This window comes from Lethenteron reissneri, chromosome 27 (assembly GCF_015708825.2).
Source record: "Lethenteron reissneri isolate LAM-NWPU_2019-01 chromosome 27, ASM1570882v1, whole genome shotgun sequence".
Lineage (NCBI taxonomy): Eukaryota > Metazoa > Chordata > Hyperoartia > Petromyzontiformes > Petromyzontidae > Lethenteron > Lethenteron reissneri.
In genome coordinates this window covers 83,552-107,007 of record NC_083805.1, presented here as the reverse complement: position 1 = coordinate 107,007, position 23,456 = coordinate 83,552, and the positions used below count along the sequence as shown (strand labels likewise).

Sequence of the window (23,456 nt, the reverse complement as noted above, 5' to 3'; positions counted from 1 at the left end):
AGTGGGGCAGGGAGAGGTCGCAGAGAGAGGACAGAGAGAAGGAGAGGGTCGGAGTATGGTCTGACAGAGGGCAGCGGTATGGGTAGGGAGAGGGGCAGGGAGAGGGGGGGCAGTGGTTGGGGCAGGGAGCGAGGGCAGGTAACTCCATACACACGAAAACCCGTGTACGTGAACCAGTCTGTGCCCCCCGCCCCCCCCCCCCCCCCAGTCTACGCACCTCGACTACGTCCACTCGTTCTCATATGCCCCATCTCCTCATCCCCTTTCTGCACCCCCCATCCCATACCCCACCGTGGACGCCACGGTGGCTAGGAGATGTTCACTTCCTCGCCTGTTATACAGGAGGTCGTGAGTTCGATCCCGACCCTAACGCCTGTTGTACATTTGGAGTCTGCGCGTCTCTGTCTCTACCCGTGGTCGCGTTTTTTTTATTCTTCTTCGGGTGCCTCCGTTTTTTTCCCCCCTCCACATTTAAGAATGATCTTCGCGCGTTTCTAGTATTTGGTTGTTGTGCATTTTCCACGTGATGATGATGATGAGCCACTTCGTAGAGCTATCATTTGTTATTGACAGGTCGCTTCGGAAAGATATCTGTGTAGCTCAGCGGGCCTGACCTGATAAACAACACAAACCCCCCTCTAGAACCTCCTCGTGTCGAGGCCCCCTTCCGCCAGCAGCGACGTGAGCAAGTTGTTGCGGGGCTGCGCCTAGCTCAGCGCGTGAAAACCATGGACCACTTTTCCCCTCCCACCTTTGCATGAGAACGTCTTGGCTGTATACCGGTGGTGTGCGGCAAAAGAAAAAAAACGTAAATGTTCGCAATGTTGATTTATTTATTATCCCGCGAATCGTAATCCCAGTCAGAAAATCCTGCGGGGTGGTGTTGGTGCGAGTCGACATCAGTTCTCGTGATGTCGAAGCAGTCGGGTTGGAGGAACGTTGTTGTTACGAGCGGCTGAACACGAAGAAGCTTCGCAGTCTGCCTGACGACCACTGGCTGGCTCCGTGTTCACAAAGGCAACATTTGACTCCTCGTGCGCGAGACTTGGTCGAACGGCTCCTCGATTCGACGGAACGCAAATCAACGTTCAATATTGACCTTTTTTAGCAAGTCTCAGTAGACTGCGTAAACCCTCGAATCGCGTCAGACTTGGCGACGGAGAGTCACTTAAAACCTCCATAAACTATATTGCTGATAAAATTTTAATTTTAAACAGTTGTTTTAATGAGACCCGGTGTGGTCTGTTATGCTGCACACGATATACCAAGTAGCTCAAGCAGGCCCCATTGTGTGACGCCCCCGTTGTGTCTCCCCGCCACTTCCAGCTGGTGTTTTCTGACCGAGAAGGCCTACCAGACGCCGAGGGGGTGAAGGAGGTTTCCGTCATCTCAAAGGTCAAGGGGGTCACTGCGACCAACGGTAGCGACTTGAGGGCGCGCGTGTGGGACGTGGCGGTACGTGATGCCCCCACAGGTGAGCGGTGGCGGTGCACACGCAGGTGAGGTGAGGGTTACAGGTGTGTGGACAAGGTGGAGGTGGTTGTGATGGGGTGGCAGAGAAGGTGAGGGTTACAGGTGTGTGGACAAGGTGGAGGTGGTTGTGATGGGGTGGCAGAGAAGTGAGGTGAGGGTTACAGGGTGTGTGGACAAGGTGGAGGTGGTTGTGATGGGGTGGCAGAGAAGGTGAGGTGAGTTTACAGGTGTGTGGACAAGGGTGGAGCGTGGTTGTGATGGGGTGGCAGAGAGGTGAGGTGAGGTTAAGGTGTGTGGACAAGGTGGAGGGGGTGTGTGGCAGGTGAGAGGTGGTTGTGATGGGGTGGCAGAGAAGGTGAGGTGAGGGTTACAGGTGTGTGTGGCAGGTGGGAGGTGGTTGTGATGGGGTGGCAGAGAAGGTGAGGGTGAGGGTTACAGGTGTGTGGACAAGGTGGAGGGTGTGTGGGCAGGTGAGAGGTTGTGTGTGATGGGGTGGCAGAGAAGGTGAGGTGAGGGTTACAGGTGTGTGGACAAGGTGGAGGGGGGTGGTGGGCAGGTGGGAGGTGGTTGTGATCGGGTGGCAGAGAAGTGGGGTGAGTGAAACGGGTGAGGTGAGGGTTACGGTGAGTGGACAGATGGAAGGTAGTGTGTGGGCAGTGAGAGGTGGTTGTGAGGAGGTGGCAGAGATGGTGAGGTGAGTTTACAGGTGAGTGGACAGGTGGAGGGGGTGTTGTGGACAGTTGACGTCAGTGGACAGGTGACGTGTCAGTGAAGGTGTTCTATAAATATGAAATTAGATGAGATGAGATGTAACAAAATCCAAATTTCAACAATACAAACTTAAAATATATGTTTAAGATTCACAGTATACAACCAATCGCGCAGTTGTTACTGAATCCCCCCGTATCCCCCGTGTCTCACAATGTCCCCTGTGGCCACCCATGTCCCCCCATGCCCTACCCCCCATGTCCGCCTTTGTTCCCCAATCTCTCCCCCCCATGTCCCCCCCCATGTCCCCCGCATTACCCCCCACGCCCCCCCCCTCATGCTCCCCAATATCTCTCCAATGCCCCCGCCCCCCCCCCGCTGCGCAGGGCACGGACAGCTTCGTGATCATCACCAACGTGCTCGAGACGCCCATGCAGTCGCTCGGAGTGTGTCCCGAGGTGAGTGAGGAGTGGTGAGTGAGGAGTGGTGAGTGAGGAGTGGTGAGTGAGGAGTGTGCCCCCGTTCGAGTGAGGAGTGTGCTCCGAGGTGAGAGAGATCCATAGACTCGCATAGAGATCCATAGACTCGCATAGAGATCATAGACTTGCCAGTGTCTCGTTGCAACATTGTGCCAAATCTGACCGTTATTACTCGCAAATTAGATCAAAATAAAACACAATGACCACATCATTGCCACTCTCCACCCCTACTGGAAGATTGACTATACCTGCCTGTGGGGCATGACGCTTTCGCGACAGCTCCGCACCGTACGGACATCCGCGAATATCAAAACCACCGCCGTCGAGTTCCAACAAAATCATCGACGGAATCCGCCCGTAATCACGATGTCTCATTGTTACACGCCGCCGCCGCCGCACAGCGTTCGCCTCGCTCTCGTAGACGGATGATTTACGTTCAGCTATTCGTACGTGCAATATTAACGGGAAATACGTTGGGGAATAGAATGGGAGGTGGGAGCGGTGGTGCAGTGGTTCACGCATCGTGCTGTGACCTATAGGCGACCTGAGTTTGTTTTGATGTCACCAGGTAAGGCCCACACTGAGCTATTGCAGCTCTTTTTTCCCGAAGCGACCTGGCCGTCACAAATGATAGCTCAACGAAGTGGCTTATCATCGTGTGGGACTTTATAGCAGCCGAATACTCTAAACGCGTGATGTTCATTCTAAATGTGGAGGGAACAACCAGAGGACCCGGAGAAAATCCACGTGACCACGGAGAGAGAGAGAGGCATGCAAACTCCAAATATACAGCAGCAGGTGTCATGGTCGGGATCGAACGCACGACCTCGTGTTTACCAGGCGAGGTAGTTAACATCTCCTAACCACAGAGGAGCGGGGGAAAGGGAGCAACAGCAACAGCCACGTGGTTTAGCTGGTGCCAACTTCCCCTGCGAGCTCTGCGGTCCTCTACGCATTAAAGTGTTAACGGCCAAATGAATGAGCGTTCACACGCGGGATTAAACGAGAGGACCCAGAAGAAGGGGAAAAAGAACAACACCCACGCGTGCGAAGATGTAACGGATGGAGTCCGCATTTGCTGTCCCGGACTGCACCTCCGATTAGCACCTGTTGGCCACGTACGGTGCGAAAGAAGTTCAACTGCACATGCACACTGTCACGCCCGGCGAGCCAGCGTTATGGCTCTTCCTGGTCGCTCGCCGACTGATAGCAAAGGGAGTCACGGAACAGCCGCAGCGTGATGCACCACCCCCTCGCAGCTGCCTCCGCAGCGCTGGACTCGAGTCAGCCACGCGCAGCACGGCCACCGCCCGCCGTCAAAATCGTTTGACGGTCGGCGCGATGGATAACAGATGCGACGGTGACGCAGGAGTCGAGAGCGAGGACCCTTCCGCGAAGCTGCGGTGCGTGCGAGTGCGCATTCCTTGCGCACTATCTAACACTCGATCTAGCAGCGCATTGTGTTTACACCAGCGGCCTCTGGAATGGTGGGGCGAGTGGGCGCGGTGTGTTGGGGGTGACGATGGTGGCAGTGGTGGTATATGTGATGGTGGTGATGGGAATGGGGGGTGCGGCGATGGTGTGATGGTGGTGGTAGTAGTGGTCGTATGGGTGATGATGGTGGTGCAGGTGACGGGTCGCGTTGGGTGGGTGATGATGGTGGTCGAGGTGATGGTCGTGGTAGTATGGGTGATGATGATGATGGTGGAGGTGACGGTGGGGAGGAGCAGTGTAGCGGTTAGCGCTACGCTGCGCTACGAACCCAGCGACCCGAGTTCGATTACCGCTGATGGCCAACTCCAGTCACGATTATCTGAACCGGTCTTGGGCCTCCCCTGTGTCGACTCAGCCTCAATGAGTACATGGTGCTGTGTGTAATCATCGCCGCGAGGGAGACAAAGGCGGCCGGGCGTGGTGCTAGCCACCCCACCCACTTAGGTGCCATAAAAAGTCAGTTAAAGTCCAGACGGGGAATCTTTGTCTTTTAGAGGTGACGGTAGCGGTGATGATGATGATGATGGTGGTGGTTGTGATGATGGTGCTTGTGATGATGATGGTGGTTGTGATGATGATGATGGTGGTTGTGATGATAGTGATGATGGTGGTGGTTGTGATGATGATGGTGGTGGTTGTTGCGATGATGATGATGGTGGTGTCGTTGACGTCACGGTTAACGACGCTGACTTAAGCGACGACTGCGCTGTTTACATCGCTCCCGCGAGCACCGATTGTGACCCAGCACGCCTCTGGCTCCCGTCCGTAACGACTGCAAGGAACAGGGCTCGGCTTAGGGAAGGCAATTAGCGAGGGGAAGCGCCCTGGGGGGAGGGGGGGTGGCGTGCGTGAGCGGTCGAGATGGTTCGGGAGAGAGGATTCAGAGCGAAGGAGGAGGATTAGGGTGGAGGGTGGCAATTACGCGAGGAAGTCGTCCTGGGGAGAAAGATGTGATGATGATGGGATGGGGGGGGGCTGTCCAGGGATTAGGGGGATCAGTGGGATGGGGAACAGGGCGTGGTGGAGGGGGGCGGGGGTTACAATGATGGAACTGTCGATGCTAACGCCGTTTAAAACCTCTCACTGAGCAATCAATCGCGTTCGTGAATTCCAATGCCTCCGATATCGCGCGCGCGTGGCGTCTGCCGGGCTGATACGGGGGGGACGCTATTCGTTACGGGCCAATTTGCGGGGTCTGTTTACCTGCACCCGATACCCCCCCAGCGAGGAAGTTGGGGTAGAGGGGGGGCACCTGAACGACCCCCCCCCCACCACCACCCTACCCCCGCCCTGTGTTGGTGTTGCTGTTAGTCCGTGTGTGCAAACTTACGACGCGAGGCGGATCGCATATCCGACGCCGCGTGACTTCCCTGCAGCCACTCAATCGCACCAGGGGGAATTCATTAATGCTCGTCTGTTGTGCGCGAGTAGAGTAAAATATAATTCATCATCGTGATCATAATAATAGTATTATACAAAACACTCACTCGGTTAAATCTTGACTTAAAGCTTTCGTGAATGTAGGAATTCATATTCTTTTGATCTTTCGGTAAAGCCACGTAGACGTAAAAAAATACCCCCTTTTCCTGAAGACGACCGCTTGTGTTGCGATCGAAACGTCGATATTTTTGGTTATTTTTTTTCTGTCCACGTGGCGCTACCGAAAGACCCAAAGACTTCTCACTCGGTCTCGAGACTGTTGGGGGTTTTTTTGTTTGCGCAGACGTCCTGTTGCTTTGGTTGGGTGGGATGTTTGGTGCACTGTTTGTGGGTGGTATGGTGGGTGCGTTGGTGGGTGGGTTGGTGGTTGGGTGTTAAGGTGGGAGGCCAGGTGGGGTGGGTGTGAACGTGGCGGAGGTAATCATGGTGGCTGGCTAGGTAGGTTGCAGGGCAGAGAGGTTGGTGAATATTAACGTAAGTATGCCGACATTTAAGTGGATGTTTTGGTATACTGTCCTGTATATATGTATAGATAGCTGGATGGTTTGGTGGTAGGGGTGTGGGTAATAGTGAGAGGTTTATGTTTATATATTTTTTTAAATAACCAGGTTATAAATCTAGAGACCAGAATGAGTCGTTTTTGTACTGTGCCGGCCATCATAGGTGCTACTCGCTAACAGCACTTGCCCCAAAAGTCTGTCAAGCCTATACGGGGGGGTCTTTTTCTTTGTAATCACGTATATTTAAGTGGCTGAGTTGGTATGCGTATGGGTAGCTGGCTGGCTGGCTAAGGAGGGTGGCTGGATGCTGATACGGTGGTCGGAGTGCCTTTAAGCGACTTAAAAATCTGTCCGCCACATTCATACCCACCCACCTCTCCTCTCACCTATCCACCCACCTCTCCTCTCACCTATCCACCATGCCACCCTAAATTGGCCAAACATCCCAAATGCAACGGGAGTCCTGTGACATTTTTTTTTTCTTAAAACTCTCTGTGACTGTTTATTATTCATTAGAATATTTATAAATATTTTATTTACTCGGGCAAAATCGATGGAGAATTGGCTTCGGGTCGAGAGAAAACCTCCACCGCGCATGCGACGGAGCAGCACGTAACGCTCCGCACAGATGGATTCAACAATCCATCGCCGTATCGCCAGCGAAGTGTCGACCCCGCAGCCCGCGCCGGGCAAACACGAGTGCGTCATCCGAGTCATAACCGGGTTCAGATCCGGGTTAGCTTCCGAGAATTTGGCGAGATTGCTTCGGTCGGAGGTAAATGGCGTTGGCCAGGCGATCTCCGTTGCAGGACCCTCCTCACAATCTCGGCTCGAGGCTCCCGCATCAGACGTACGCTTGACTCCCAAGTGTCTCTTTTCATTTATCACACGCGGCACTATCGACGGGGCATAACGTAGCACGCGCTACTATCACAGTGGCTGCAAAGAATAAACACATTCCTGCGGAGGGAGCTGGTAGGAACGTTGGGTTGCTCGGTCAATGGCCAGGGTCAACGGCGGCGTGGTGTATTCCGCAAATATGCCCGACTGTGAGGGCGGGCACAAGCCGGCGTGAGTAGGTTAAACGTTGAGTTTTATAAGGGCACAACGGGGTGACCAGCCCCTCCCCACCCAGCCCAGCCCAGCCCCACCCCTCCCACCCCCCACCCAGCCACACCCTCCCCACCCAGCCCCTCCCCACCCTCCCCACCTAACCCTCCCCACCCTCCCCACCCAGCCCCTCCCCACCCTCCCCTCTCCACCCAGCACCACCCCTCCCATTTTTGGATGCACGACGGACACAATAATCCCCTGTGGGCTGGTGGAACCAGGTGGTTCCTACCAGTATGAACGTCTCCCGTGCTGTTCCGACATCTGTCAATATAGTTGCACACTTTTATACATGCGGGGAACTTCACAAACATGTTGAGACTTCTGAGAATTTGTAACGATGCCACGAGAAACGTGCTGCCTCCGGGCTTTGCAGACCACCTGGAGAAGATTCCAGGCCACGCGTTGACAACGATGGCGAACACGCGGAGACTTTTTGAAGCTTATTAACATTACATGTGTTATCATGTTACAGTGTAGTATTATCCGTTCTTTTCCCATTAAAAACGATAGTCCCATATAAGTGTGAACCTTTTTTTTTTTAAATCACCCTGTAATATACACTTGACTCTCTGGCAGAGCTGACGGCTTCGTTTCGGCTCGTTGGTCTTGTGCCCGCCCTGGACCCACTGTGTGAGCCGTGGCCCCGAATCCAACCGAGGCGGTCCCGGCTTTAGAGCGCAGCGTACGACGAACCACACCCCTTCCCCCCCCCGCACGCCCCCCACCCACCTCCACACTCCGTGGAGTAGCTTTCTACATTAAAAAACACCCCGGGCGATATCTACAATCCCCTAGGTAGACTCGGCCTTAAACGAGTCCCTGGTGAGACGTGGAAACAGCAGCACTTAGGAAGAGAAAGGCGATCGGGCGTGTAGCTGCCCACCACCCCCTCCCCCCCACCGCGCTAGGTCGACTCAACCCTAAATGAGTACCTGGTGTGGCGTGTACACATTAGCACTGGGGATACAAAGACGACCGGACATGCGTGGTGGCCACCAACCCCCACGTGTGATGTGCCCGCTGTTCAGAGGTGCACGCTAACCGAACTTGCCCCAAAACGTGTGTTAAGGCTATACGGGGGGTCTTTGTCTTTGTGTGTTGTTTGTGGACAGGACCCCGACACTCCCACGGCGCCATGTTCCAACGACACCAGCTGCCGACCAGGGGAACGAGACCAACTCTACAATGGTATGGCTGGGGGCATGGCTGGGGGCATGGTTAGGGGCATGGTTAGGGGCATGGCTGGGGGCATGGCTCGGGGTATGGCTGGGGGCATGGCTCGGGGCATGGCTCGGGGTATGGCTGGGGGCATGGCTCGGGGCATGGCAAGGGGGGTATGGCTGGGGGCATGGCTAGAGGCATGGCCAGGCAGGCATGGCTCGGGGCATGGCTGGGGGCATGGCTCGGGGCATGGCAGGGGCATGGCCAGGCAGGCATGGCTCGGGGCATGGCAAGGGGGGTATGGCTGGGGGCATGGCTAGAGGCATGGCCAGGCAGGCATGGCTCGGGGCATGGCAGGGGCATGGCCAGGCAGGCATGGCTCGGGGCATGGCAAGGGGGGTATGGCTGGGGGCATGGCTAGAGGCATGGCCAGGCAGGCATGGCTCGGGGCATGGCTGGGGGCATGGCTCGGGGCATGGCAGGGGCATGGCCAGGCAGGCATGGCTCGGGGCATGGCAGGGGCATGGCCAGGCAGGCATGGCTCGGGGCATGGCAGGGGCATGGCCAGGCAGGCATGGCTCGGGGCATTGCCAACTAAGCGTCCTCGTCGCAAATACGACTCATCCTGCTTATTTACAAAAAGTATAGATGAACGTAAACCTCTCACTATTGTCCACACCGATACCACCACACCATCCAGCTATCTATACATATATACAGTACAGTATACCAATACATACACTTCAATGTCGACCTACCTATGTTAATATTTACCCACCTCTCTGCCCTGCAACCTACCATACCAGCCACCAACACAATACACCCATCCACATCCAGCCACCTAATATCTACCCGCCCACACCCATGCCCACTGAACGTCCCATCCACACGCATACCCATCCACATACCGACTTACAACCCACATTCACATTTCACGCCGACCCACCGAATTTTAAACCAGTCACCCACCTGCTCACACACGCACCCACCCATCCACCTAACCATTAATTCAACTAACGAACCCACTCACCCACACCGACCCACTGATCCACCCAGCCACCAACCCACTCCCTTGTTGACTCACTTACCCAGCCATCTACCCATCCACTCAACTGCCCACATAACCACTTTGCGCAAGAGCGCAGAAGTGTGGTTACCACATCTACGCCTCTATGTAAGGAACGACACAGGTGTACTCCACAAATATGTCTGTCGCCTGATGAAGCTAGTTGTAATTACTGGTGAAACGTCGTACTCAGATTGTAAATGTTGTGGCTTGGCTCTCCAACACACCGATTAGTGCTATACTAGTGACGAATTGGCATGTTCTGTTTACGTGAAAACCCTTACAAGTTGGCTGTGTCGGTATGTGGCGGGCTTTAATGACACATTTTAATATATTTACGCGATATAACCCCCAAAAAACTCTGTTATGGATAACCACCTGCCCTGCTCCCCCCTGCCCTGCCCCCCCCTGCCCTGCCTTGCCCCCCCCCCTGCCCCCCCCCCCTGCCCCAGGAGTGAAGACGGGCCGCTGCTCGGGCAACAGGGGGCAGGGCACGTGTGAGGTGTTCGCCTGGTGCCCCGTGGAGTCCGAGGGACGCAACGCCAAGTATGGGCGCGCAGAGAAATCCGCGGAATCCCCAGAAATCCGCGGAATCCCCAGAAATCCGCGGAATCCCCAGAAATCCGCGGAAGCCTAGGAGCCCATTGCGCGCACGCGAAGTCGTTACAAAATGACATGTATTAATGTATACACATACACGATTACTGTATCGATGCACACAACATTAAAGTAAATATATTTTTTTCTAGATGTGTATCTAATGGAAATGTAACGATTCATATACAGGGTGCTTCAAATTGTTTTTAACACTTCTGAGAATTTGCAACAATACCACAATAAATGTGCCGTCTCCGGGCTCTGAAGACCACCTGGAGAAGATTCCAGGCACGCGTTGACAATGATGGCGAACAAGTGAAGGCTCTTTGACTTTTTAAAGCTGTTAACATCACATTTGTTATCACGTTACAATGTATTAACCGTTCTCTTTCCATTAACAACGATAGTCCCATAGACGTGTTAACACCTTTTTGAAGCACCCTGAATGTGTAAATATTGTTGGTCTCATTGTGTGGCTACAAGCATTGAGGCGCTTTCCTTTTTGATTTGCGGCTTCATTCAATGAGCCAGATCACGTGACCCCCCCCCCCCCAACGATTTAATTATCTCTCCCCTCGCCCTCTCCCTTCTTCCCCCCCACTACCACCTGCACACAGGTACACCCTCTTGGCTGAGGCCGAGAACTTCACCATCTTCATCAAGAACAACATTCGCTTCCCCAAGTTCAACTTCTCCAAGTGAGTTCCCGTCGGAGCTGTCCAGTGCTGATCTGCCTCTTCGTGTTCAGTTGGTTGTCCTTCCCCTGCACTTCCGATTAGCACGGTTGGCTGCGTACGGTGCGAAAGAAGTTCAACTTACATACATGCGGTCGGGATCCAAAATAAAGTCCTGACTGGGATGGATAAATGAGTGTTGGGCTGCGTGTGGGAGGCGAAGCGGAGCGACCCGGAGGGTACCCGTCGGGCTATGCGAGGAGGCGAGCGAAATCTGACGCAGGCGTTCGCGTTATCCGTAGAATGGCCACCCCATAGCCTCGAGAACGACAACACCCCCCGCATTCTCCGACGCGGCCTCTAATCCGAGTGCTTGACTCCAACCCAACTCTCCACATGTGGCTCACTCGCGTCCCTTTTCCGAACTTCATCGCGCGAGCAATGCCCTTACCGTACGCGACGCATTTGCATGCACGATGCATTTACGGCATCAGCTGCTGCTGCTGCTGTTGTTCGATCAATAAAACCCCCTGACCTATTGACCTTGAGGGGCAATGAGTTCACAACCAGGCCAAGGTCCCATCGTGGTCAAACCCATGCGTACACACAAGACAAAGACGCAGGCCCCATGTATGGCCTTCACAGACGGTCGGAGCAAGTGCTGTTAGCGAGGAGGGGGTGGAGGATCTTCCGCGTTCCAGTCGCCAGAAACGTCACCAACCCCAGCGACCAAAACACCACGACGCTTGGTCCGGACTGAGGTCACAGAACAACGTTGAGATGAGAACTCGTGCACAATGGTTACATCGGGGGGGGGGGGGGGCAGGTTGCATGTGGTGTTGTAGAGTGTGGGTGCTCCCACCCTCCCTGATCCCCGCGCTGTCGGCTGGGGTGCAGGGGCAACCTGCGAGATAACATGCCCAAGACCTACCTCCAGTCGTGCAAGCACGACGCCCGGCACAACAACTACTGCCCCATCTTCCGCCTGGGTGACATGTTGAAGAGGGCTGGCCTCACCTACCAGAAGTTCTCTAAAAAGGTACAGTCCCCAGCGCGCGCCCACATACACACACACGCACACGCGGGGACGCACACGTACAGAGTACTCATTTACTAGGCCCGGTGCTGATACGACTTGTCACTGATGGTAGTCTTTGGCTTGGAATCGAACTCAGGTTCCGTAGGCTTCGTAGTGCGGTGCACGACCCGCTGAGTCTCCGCTCCAACTTACACAATCGCACACACACACAAACGCACGTGCAGAGACAAACATGTGAACATGCGAAGGACAAAGGATAGCCTTCAGACGGTTGGGGTAAGTGCTGTTAGCCGGTTCAGCACACGGGGGTGGGATGGGGTGGCCAACACCAATCCCGGCCGCCTTTGTTTCCCCAGTGCTGATGTTTACGCACCGGCACCAGGCACCAATTTAAGGCTGAGTCGACCTAAGGGAGGCTCAGGTCCGATTCATATGTTCACCGTTATTATTGATCGTGAGTTGGAATCAGACTCGGGTCGCCGGGTTCGTAGCGCAGCGCGCTAACCACTACACTACCGCTCCCCACACACAGACACACACAGTCACACATGCGTGTATCTCGCGCGCCGTGTTAGTGTTAACTTGCCAAATGCGAGCGCGTTCGTGACGATTTTTTGTTCCCAATAAAAGCTTCGGGCCACTGAACCACATCAGAAGCTGGGAAGGGAAATTGCCCGAATCGTTTGGCGGCGCCGTAAATGTGTCCAGCTGCTCAATCGGTCACGAGAGGCCGCGTTCATTCCATCGCCGACTGCCAGAGCGTTCGAAACAACATCGCTGTTTACGCACACAGCGGTACACAAACAAAGGGGGTGACCCTCGTTATAATTCATTGCCTTGCACCACATTTAAAAAATATCTTGAACCGGTAGAACATTTTTTGTGGTTTCATGGCAATGCCATCGCAGCGCTTTCAGATGCGCATCGGCGGCTGTCTGGAATGGAGATCTGTGGAACAGAGCTTCAAAGCCAGTCTCAACGCATTTTCTGATTCTGATTCTTCCTTCCGATATTAGGAAAGCCCGCACGTGGAAATCATCTCGGCTGACAACTCATTTCTTGAGAACTGCTTTCTTTCGCGCGTGTTGGCTTGTTGTCCCTCGCCCGCGCCTTCGGTTAGCGCCGTTGGCTACGTACGGCGCGGAAGAAGTTCAACGCGCACGCACACGCACGCACACACAATGCATTTGTTTCTCAACGCAGTGCCCCATCCCTGGCCATTGACTCGAGTCCACCCGAAACCAGAGCCCGCGCCTCTCCACGGCTGTGAGGATTTCGTCCGCGTGGTGTCAACACCAGCGACAGATCTCCTGAGAAAGACTGAAATAGCCCCACGACACCTGGTGGCTGTTGACGGAATTCTGTTAATTACCCGCGTAAACAATTGTAATGCGCGATTTTATTGAGGAACTGCGTCGTTGTTTTCGCGTGGCCTTGGCACTGATCTTGGTGTTTTTGCTGCTTTGCCAAAGCTTGTATTTAGCGTTGAACACTCGTCAGGAGTGTACGCACTAATGCATTTTGGTACTTATATATACGTTACCTATGTTTTTTGTATTTATTTTGAGTGACTTGCCTACCGTTTCTCTATTATGTACTCATATCGGTTGTTGTTGTTGTTGTTGTTTTGTTTGCCGTCGTAAATCATTTACCCGCCCCTGCTGGGACACCTGTGAAAAAAGAGCTTAATAGCTCATCGGATTTCTCCAGGATAAATAAAGAGTCTGATGATGATGATATTTCCACTCCGCCTGACTTCCGAGCTGCGGAACCCAGGCCAGCCGGCCAGCCCCACGAAGTGAAATCGGCTCCAGAGAATTCGAGCCGCATAGCCACGGGCTCACGGCCCACGTGCTGACCTGGGACATCTCTGAAAAAAAAAGCTTCATAGCTCATCGGATTTCTCCTCCTGCTGCCGGAATCAAGATTCTGATTCTGAGTCGAGAAAACACCGTGGGTAGACCACGCGCTGCCGGCACGGCAAACTCGAGTTCGTATGTGCGTATGTATGTATGTATGTTGAACTTCTTTAGCACCGTACTTAGCCAACCGTGCTAATCGGAGGTGCGCAGTTCACACTCGACTCGTGTGGCATTGACCGCGGTGACCTTTTTGACCCGAACGTCTAACCTGTGTGTGTGTTGTGTGTGTTGTGTGTGTGTGGTGTGTGTGTTGTATGTGTGGTCTGTGTGTGGTGTATGTGTTGTATGTGTGTGTGGTGTGTGTGTGTGGTGTGTGTGTGTGTGGTGTATGTGGTGTGTGTGTGTGGTGTGTGTGTGTGTGGTGTGTGTGTGTGTTGTGTGTGTGGTGTGTTCTGGGCGCGGTGCTTCTGCAGGGCGGGGTGCTGGGAGTTCTAATCAGCTGGACGTGCGACCTGGATCGCGGCGCGGACTCCTGCAACCCCATGTACTCATTCAGACGCCTCGACAACGGGGCGGGCTACAACTTCAGGTGCCCTCCCTCCCCTCCCATCTCATCCCATCCCATCCCCCTCTCCGATCCCCTCCCTTCCTCCGTTCCCCCCTCCTTTCGAAACACAACCACATCCTTTAACATCATGAGGCCTCCTTTGCCAGTACCAAAATATAATAATAGTTTTTTTCCCCCTTTTTTCTGGCCACAAAACTGAAACCTTTTAACAAGGAATCATGTTTACATTAACCACAGCGTAATAACACGATACAAGTTTAAAAAGGTACGTTTTTAGATTTAACTTGAAATTGCAGATTGAATAGACGACGATGATGACGACATGAAAATTACATGCAAATTACATGCAAATCTTGTGCAACATCTGTGGGTGCGGGGACGCCGGTGCCGCGTGGTGCAGGTACGCGCGCTACCACGTGCTCCCCGGCGGCGTTGAGGCGCGCACGCTCGTCAAGGCGTACGGCATCCGCGTGGACATCGTCGTCTCCGGCGAGGTGTGCGCGGCTCCCACTCGCCCTGCTCCCACCCCACCATCTCCCACACCCCGTCTCTCTCTCTCTCCCTGATCCCATCGTTCCAATCCATGCGTTCTCCCACCGCGGCAGTCATACCTCCCCCCCCCGTCTCTCTCCCTCTACCAACGTCTCCCACCCCGTCATATTTCTCCCCCATCTTGCATCACGCGTTACCCTACCTACTCTCTCGCACTCACGTCTCCCTTGCCGGCTCCAACCCACGCGCATTCGCCCACGCTCTGTCTCCCGCCCACGAATCATCGACATCTTCATCATCATCACGACCCATGGGCAGATAGCCCGTAGGTGCACACTGCACATTTCGTAAAAAAATTTCCCCATATTCCCTTGTCTTGTGCCAAACTTTCTGAAAAAAAAAAATCACCATTTCCGCAGCTCGGGCCGCAGGTGGCGATGCCGTCGTACGTTCGGCTGTAAGAGGCCGTCATCTCTCATCATGTAGCTCCATGCCCGTGGCTCTGTGTCCCGGCCTGTACCTCGCAACATGGAATATAATCTTCATCATAACCCTGCCCCTAATTTACTTTTTTTTTAAACTATATATATATTTTATTTTACCAGTTAAGGCCAAACTGAGCTATGCAGCTCTTTTTTCAGAAGCGACCTGGAAATCGCAAATGATAGCTCAACGAAGTGGCTTACCATGTTGAAGTTTATATCAGCCAAATATTCTAAACGCGTGATGTTGATTCTAAATGTGGAGGGGGAAAAACCGGAGGACCCGGAGAAAAATCGACGTGACCACGGGGAGAGAGAGAGAGACACGAACTCCACATATAGAGAGGCCGTCAGAGCCGGCATGGAACCCACGACCTCGTGCACACCTGGCGAGGGAGATAACATCTCACCAGCACGGCGCCCTAAATGTGTTCCTCTCTCGCCCCCCTGTACCCCCCTCCATGCCCCCCCCCCCCCCAGGCGCGCAAATTCTACATCATCCCCACCATCATCAACCTCGCCGCTGCTCTGACCTCTGTCGGGGTGGTGAGTTCTGACAGCACCGCCGCGCTGCGGTTAAGGCGCAGCCCTGCAAGTGCAGGTGGAAGGGTGGAATGGAGTCCACCCGAGAATGGTATTTTTGGCCTCATCATCATATCTACGATGGCCAGGACGTCTTGGGAAGCGGTGGGAGTAGCCACACTTTACCCCACCACCGTCACGCGTGACTCTGCCGATCGACTGGTGGTACCCATTTAGACTGCTCTGTGGACATAGCAAGGTGGGGGGGGGGGGTTAAGAAACGTGCCCAGTGATATCACCAGCCCGGACTATCCACAGCTGGATGACGGCCTTCCTGTGCCAAGGCCATACCTCATGATCATCACGGAAAATTACGAATCGGCATTGAATGGTGACGAATCGATATTGCATGATGGTTCCAGAATCGATAATGAAAGATGATGGTGGTGGTGGTGGTAGTGGTGATAGTAAACTATAAACGAAACTTTTTAGATTTTACCAGGTAAGGCCGACTGAGCCATATAACGCTTTTTTCAGAAGTGTCCTGGCCACAAACGACATCTCAACGAAGCGGCTTATCACGTGGAAATGTTTCGCGGCCAAACACTCTAAACACGTGATGTTGATTCTAAATGTGGAGGAGAAAAAACCGGACGACCCGGAGAAAAATCCAGAACACGCAAACTCCAAATATACAGCAGCAGGCGTCAGGGTCGGGATCGGACCCACGACCTCCTGTATACCGGGCGAGGTAGCCAACATCTCCTAGCCACCGTGGCGCTGATGATGACTACGACGGCGGTTTGGACTATCCGCGTGCGCGTGCAGGCCTCGGTGATTTGTGATTGGCTGCTGCTGAACACCATGAGGAGACGCAACATCTACCGCATGAGCAAGTTCGAGGAGGTGAGCGGCGCTCCGCATGCGTCCCTCGGGGGGGGGTCGTCGTTGTTTGACTTGCATTCCACTGGGATTTTTGCACATTTTTGTGTACAGTGCTTTTTCTGCAATATTTTACTGTCTTTTCTTGGATTTTCTGTTTGCACTCAGTCACATATTCACTTTAAGATGTTTTTTGTTCATGTTTTTGTTTTTTGTTTGTTGCGGTTGCACCCGATTCAAGAGCCGAATGGCTCACAGGGCTATACCTAATAAATGAACTTGAACCTCGAGGCGGTCGCGCTGCCCCACGGCGGCTCTCCCCCGGTTCGCCTTTTTCCGGGTCGTGCCGCAAGGTGCCGGGCACGACGTCCGACGTTTCGCCGCGCGTGCCGAGAGGGGGGGAGGGGCGGAAGTGAATTACAGCGGGCTCGAGGGAGGAGGAGGAAGGGGGGGGGGGCATACCTCCAGGATTAAATACGGCGAGGTTTAAGGCCACCTCGTCGAGCTAACGTCGCTTTGTGCCGGCGCACGTGCGCCACGCAGGTGAACGAGGGCACGGCGCCCAGGGCCGAACTCTCGTCGCTGCCGTCGCGGGAGCTCGCTGGCGGAAAAGCGGACGCGCTCTCCAACGGGTTCTCCACGGACGACTCAATGCTGTGAGGAGGGCCGCACCGGCCTCCGGGCCGGCCTCCGGACCGGACCGGTTCTTCATCCGTACGAGAGGAGATGGCCGCAGGGTGCCGAGTCGTGGACCGGGCGAATTGGGCGATTGCGGTTAAAGAGCAGAGAATTGAAACGCCGTCAAAGGTCAATAGGTCAACACGACCGGTGCCGTCAATGTCACCCCACATCAGCCTCCTTCTACCAGATCTCGAATTCGTGGCGAAGGTGACACCGGGCCAACGGTGTCAGCTCTTATGGCCTCATCATCATCACCTTCATCACCATCATCGCCATCACCATCACCAGTGTCTGGCTTGAGTGCTTCCCATTGATGGCCGACCTCTGAGTGCCAGTCACGGTGACCCGCCTTCCTCCTCCTCCACCCTGCACACCACGTGTCTCTTCCTCCCATGGTAACTCCCTCATCCTGATGTCTACAACGCTCTGTGGCCACGCTCTATTCACAGCCTACGAGTTACATTACCCCGCCCTCCACCCATCACGACCACGCGTCCCACCCATCGCGTCCTCCTCCTCTTCCCGCCACGTTCTACTCCAAACCTCCAAATTGTCTACCCCCATCCCGCGATTACATTCCCAGCCACATCCACAAACCCGACGTTGCCTCGCATTAGCGCGGTTTTGCTACGTACGGTGCGAAAAAAAGTGCAACATGCATACGTGGCAGTCGTATAGAACGGGCGGCTCTACTCTACACTGGGGGAAGTGGGGGCGGGGGGGGTGTAGAGGGCAGGGTGGGGGGGCTTTCCCGTGTCAAAATCCTGGGGGGGGGGGGGGCTCGCAGGGGGGGGGGGGTGTGTGGGGGGGTTGTAGTCGCCAACTGTCAGCGACGTCCGTGCAGTCCACGTGTGTCACTCGCGCTGTTCCGTTCCTGTTCGCTGTTCGCTGTACGACGAGCTGCTTAGTTCCCAATGTAATCTCGCCTTTGACGAAGGCCCAGTGCCCCCCCCCCCCTCGTCCTGTCCACCAAACCTTATCAAGGCTGTAATGTTTCTACTTTAATGTTTCTACTTTAGACGAAGCTCCGCAGGCATAGCCTTCACAGGCTGTAGGGGCAAGAGCTGTTCGCGAGCACCTGTTAAGGCCGGAACGGCACACTATGGGCGTGGGTAGGTGGCGAGTGCCGCGCCCGGCAGCCTTTGTCTCTCCAGTGTTCATGTACACACACCGCTCCATGTACTCTGCGGCCGTCTGGAAGGCTCTTCCTTCCGATATTAGGAAGCCACTGGAGCTATGCACTTTTAAATCATCATCTAGATTAAAACTAATGTCTTTAGAACTGCGTTTCGTGTTTAGTTTGTTGTCCTTCCCCGCACCGCCGATGAACACGGGTTGGCTGCGTACGATGCGGAGGAAGTTCAACGTGCATACGTATTTAAGGCCGAGTCAACCTAGAGGGACAAGGCCAAGGAGGGGGTTCAGATATTCGTCGCCGATGTTGACCACGAGCGGGGAATCGAGCCCGGGTGGTCGGGTTCAGCAGCGCAGCGCGCTCACCGCGAGGCGCCGTCACGCGGCAGACACACGCACACGTGAGCCACCGCTAGCGGGAAGGGGTTGATGGAGCTGCCGTGTGGACGACTGGCACGGAGATAAGACGTGGGGCTAAAGGTACGGGGACATTTGATCTCGCAGTGGATAGAGAATGGGTGATGGCGAGTCCATTGAAAGCATCGACCTGTATTCGCGGAAACGAGACGGAGAGAACGAAACACAAACCCACAATAATAATAATCGATTCCGAATCGAATCGTGACAATTCATCGTAATCAATTCATGTAGCAGCTCCCGGCGCGCGGTTCCGAAACGTCGGACATCGTTGCCGAGCGACGTTAAATCTCCATGGAACAGCACGCACGACCAAGAAAGGCAAACTCGCTACTCGGCTACTCTTGACGCGTGCGATGTATTTAATCACAACATTATCTGCGTACACGTAACCGAGATGCGCTTGCGTTCACCGTAGTTACAAAAGGTGTACCTAGCCTGGCACAAGCGCCGTGGTGACGTCGCCGCCACTTAGTTGTTGTTAGTGGTGGTAACAATGCGAAGACGGAGGAGGGCAGAGGGCATGGGACGGCTTGCTGAACGGGTCGCATAGACAGAGGGACGAGATAATGCGCGCGCGTGCGGGTGCGTGTGTGCGTGTGTGTAAGTAATATCCACAGTAATAAAGCAACGCTGTACACGTACAGCCCTTTTGTCAATGCACTGCTGGATGAGGGCCCACTTCACACTACCTTAACGTATTGTTTCAATGTGTGTACAATCATCTTGAGATGGGGGTCATAGTTTACGAATTACAATCTCAGACGTCTGCAACTAACACCGTCATTTTTCAACGAGGGGCTTCGATTTGTGTTTTTAATTCATTCAATAAATGCCAACCGCTATTTCAGCCGGAGCTGCCCGGGGCTGAGCTCCGGAGCGTGGCCACGTGTCCGATGGGGCCCCGCGCGTGCCAGCTTATCGACTGTTGTTGCTCAGGGATGGCGCGTGCCACAGCAAACACCAGTCTGATAAGCTAACGCGCACGACACACTGACACAAACTCCACTCTATAGTCAACTCGAAGCACATTATCAGTATTGATCATCGTATTCATCATTATCATTTGTCATCAGGTCATGATGCCGATCGTGACGATGACGATCATCATCAGCAGCATGATGATCATCAGCAGATGTATCGTAGTCGTCTTCATCATCATCATCCGCGACCGGACCGTCGTTCTGTTTCCGCCCGACTCCACTCCTGTGTGGGTCACACGCACAAGACATTGGCACACGTTTAGAGTTCTCTTATATAGCCTCGAGGGTGAGAGCGTGGGTGGGTGGGTGCGTGAGTGGGAGGAGTGGTGGCGCAGCGGTTAGCGCACTGCGCTATGAACCGGGCGGACCTCCGGCCTGAAATCCCAATATCCTAACTGGTCCCGTCCCGGGCCACCTAAAACCTGTAAGCCGCACTGATCAGAGCGGTGAAGTATGGTCAAAACAACATCGCGGTCAAACAATGTGCTGCCGAAGTGTGATTAAAGTCAGACGCACGCGCCTTTAAAATGAACGTTAATTTAATCGAAATTTCACCACCGATGCCACCGATTTAGCACGTTCCTCGTATTATTGTTAATTGTAGGGTAACATCTAATTATTCTATTTTTTTAACCCACGACCCCTCCCCCCCCCTCTTTTTTACTGGGCATCTGTGAAAAACAGAGCTTCATAGCTCATCAGATTCCTCCTGCAGTCTGAGAAATGTTCCGATCGTGAAACGTCGGACTCTCCAATCGATCGCGCGACCGTTCAAACGCACGGCGATTCGACGAATGTTCGCCGCAAATCGAACAATCGATCCATCGATCCATTTGCCGTGCCCCGTGACGCCGCCTCGCGTCGCCGTTGCCACCCCGTTACCGAATCGACGGGAACGCCAGGCGGTGATCGAGGCCCTGACACGAGCTTGGATCGACCGGCATAAAAGGCGGCGTGAGCCCCCTCCCCCCTCTCCCCCTTCATCACCTCCCGGTACCTTCAGAAACCCGCGCTGACCGGCGTGGTGAAGTATGGTCAAAATCATCCCAACGGATGATGGAGGCCCTCATCCAGCAGTGGATTGACCAACGGCCTCCCACCGTGAGCCCCTTAGGGAGCAAAGGTCACCGCCTCCTTGCTATTGTTCTCTCGTCTCACGTGCACACGTCGACGGCTAATTTGCATAAATTTGCGTATAATTTCATCCAATGAAACAGCGTTGCTTGTCACGCGAGCTGCTCACGATGCATTTGACGTGAGCGTTAACAATCAATAATAATAATCGATTATCGAGATGCCCGGTTACACAGCCCGGTTCTAACGAACTCGTCCCACGTGCATCGATCGGCGTGACGGACGCACGTGGCGTGCTGCTCACAGGAGCTGTACTCCGCTACAGTCCGGTGCTCTACACACGGACTCGTCTTCTTCCGGGGGCTGAGCTCCGGAAAATATCCCCCCCCCCCCCGAAACCCAAGCCGGTCAGGGGAGCCCTAAGAATATTCCATTCTGCGCTGACACACAAATGAACAGACCGCCCCCCCCCCACTCCAAACCTGTATATCCCTCGAGACCATACTTCACCACGCTGGTCAATGCTGGTGAAGGGGAGTGCCCAGGAACGATTCAGAATCGGAATCTGTATTGATACTGGAGCAGGAATCCGATGAGCTGTAAAGCTCTTTCCCACAGATGTCCACTCGGGGCACCGGGTAAGAACGCGAGACCGTTCGCCGTGACCTGCGATCTAACTCAGGTTACCGGTTTCGTGGCGCAGCGCGCCCACCGCAGAGCCCCCACGCCGCACCACGCGATATTCGCCTCCGTCCCCTGCACAAGAGGTGAACTTCGCCTGCAGGGCCTGGCGCCGACCTTGACCCCGGAGTCAAGGTCGGCCTTGAGCCAGTGGTTAAAAATTCCACATTCTCATGGCGGGGGCGAACATCACCATCGGACAACCGCTCTGGACTTCCGACAAAGTGGTACTCTCGTTTTATCGACCCGTTTCTACCCCCCCCCCCTCCAAACCCTCACCGCCGCCCCACCCACACCGACACACGTGGACTCGTCACCATCGAGAATGTAAGTTGGACGCTCCCACCACGTGACCACCCGGACTGGTTCCTTCGTAAAACAATCATTCAAACACACACACATATTAAATGTGCGTGCGTGTGTAGTCTGTGTGTGTGTACCTGTATGGTTATGTGTGGTCTGTGTGTTGCAACCCTGCGGCCCAAGTTCAATTCCCGGCCACGGCCAACATCAGTGGCGCGGGAGTGGTACACGAGCCGCGCTCCTGGGTGGATTCATCCTGAAACTCGTCCATGTGGCACGCGGCGTGGTCGGGCGTGGTGGTGTTGGCCACACAATTGAGCCTCAACAGGTGCTCGCTAACTAAAAAGCGGGCTCCAAACAGCCTTTGCAGGGCTATCGAGTGTGGGTGGTGTGGGTGGTGAGTGGGGTGAGTGGTTGCGCGAGTTGCAGATTGCTGTGAAATACCGAAACGACGTGGAGTCTTCGCATCACGAGCGGAACCACGGCCGTGGACACACACACACCTGTGTCTGTGGGCACACCTGTGCGTGTGTGTGGGCGAAGATCCAGCTGCATCGCCTTTTTAAACCCAAGACCCCCATCATCACCCTCCCACCCTATCCCCGTCGGCCCTCTCTCACCTCGTCTCTTTTTTTCCCTTCGCGCCCGGGACCAACCGGATTTAACCGGCCCAGGAATGTCACGACAACCCAGGTTACGATTGGATCTATAGACCGACTCGGTCTCTCCCCCTCTCTCTCTCTCTGTCGTCCGCCCGTGCCTCCGTCTCGCTTCACCTGCACGCACCTGGACTCGCACAACCGCTCTGGCACGCACTGTACGCTTGTACCGGTTCTGGTGCCTCCTTTAGATCGACTCGGCCTCGAAACAGTACCTGCTGCTGCTGTTGCTGTGCGCCGTGCCGGCCTTCATAGGCGCTCGCCAACAGCCCTTGCCCCCGACAGTTACATGCTATACAGGGGAGCTTTGGCTTTGTATGTTATGTGTATGAGGAAGCGATTGTGTTTGTGCATGTGTGCACCTAGCCTGGCACAAATGCCTCGGTGGGATCACCGCCAAGTAGTGGCTAAGGTCCGCCAATTATCGTTGTTGTTATTGTTGAATTGCAGCTGATGTGCCTGCAATTAGGAGAGAGGCATTAACCACGGGAATCCTCCAAGGCACACGGCAGGAGGAGGCAATGACATGCAGTATTTTTTATTTTATTTGACCAGGTCTAAGACCCCCACTGAGCTACGTAGCTCGGTTTCAGAAGCAACCTGGCTATCACAAATGATAGCTCAACGAAGTGGCTTATCACGTGGAAATTTATAGCAGCCAAATACTTGAAACGCACGATCCTAAATGTGGAGGTGGAAAACCGGAGGACCCGGAGAAAAATCCACGCGACCACAGGGAGAGAGAGACACATAAACGCCAAATATACAGCAGCCGGCGTCAGGGTAGGGATCGCACTCACGATCTCCTGTGTACCAGGCGAGGTAGTTAACATCTCCTAGCCGCCGCGGCATCTCTTGTGTCTACAATGAGCATGGCTACAATGTAGCTAGTGATTACTAACATGGGTGAAACTGGTACACGGTACGGCTGTTTCATTGTCTCCTGCTGCTACTGCTGTGGGAAATAGTGGC

At 54.4% G+C, this 23,456-nt stretch overlaps 1 protein-coding gene and 1 long non-coding RNA gene across 2 annotated transcripts; one reads left to right on the top strand and one right to left on the bottom strand.

Annotated features, from left to right (window-relative positions):
• Positions 1 to 1,461: 1,461 nt before the first annotated feature.
• On the top strand, positions 1,462 to 17,932 carry LOC133348212 (P2X purinoceptor 5-like). The gene is made up of 11 exons (XM_061560935.1): positions 1,462 to 1,474; positions 2,568 to 2,639; positions 8,320 to 8,395; positions 9,887 to 9,980; positions 10,649 to 10,729; positions 11,603 to 11,744; positions 14,080 to 14,195; positions 14,575 to 14,668; positions 15,629 to 15,694; positions 16,499 to 16,576; positions 17,096 to 17,932. The coding sequence occupies exons 1-11, from the start codon at positions 1,463 to 1,465 to the stop codon at positions 17,210 to 17,212; spliced, it is 948 nt and encodes a 315-aa protein (XP_061416919.1). The 5' UTR covers position 1,462; the 3' UTR covers positions 17,213 to 17,932.
• A 1,191-nt stretch (positions 17,933 to 19,123) lies between these two features.
• Positions 19,124 to 22,344, bottom strand: LOC133348211 (uncharacterized). The gene is made up of 2 exons (XR_009755786.1): positions 22,270 to 22,344; positions 19,124 to 19,990 (listed from the first exon to the last, which is right to left on the bottom strand). It is a non-coding gene; the product is annotated as an uncharacterized LOC133348211 (long non-coding RNA).
• Positions 22,345 to 23,456: the final 1,112 nt, after the last annotated feature.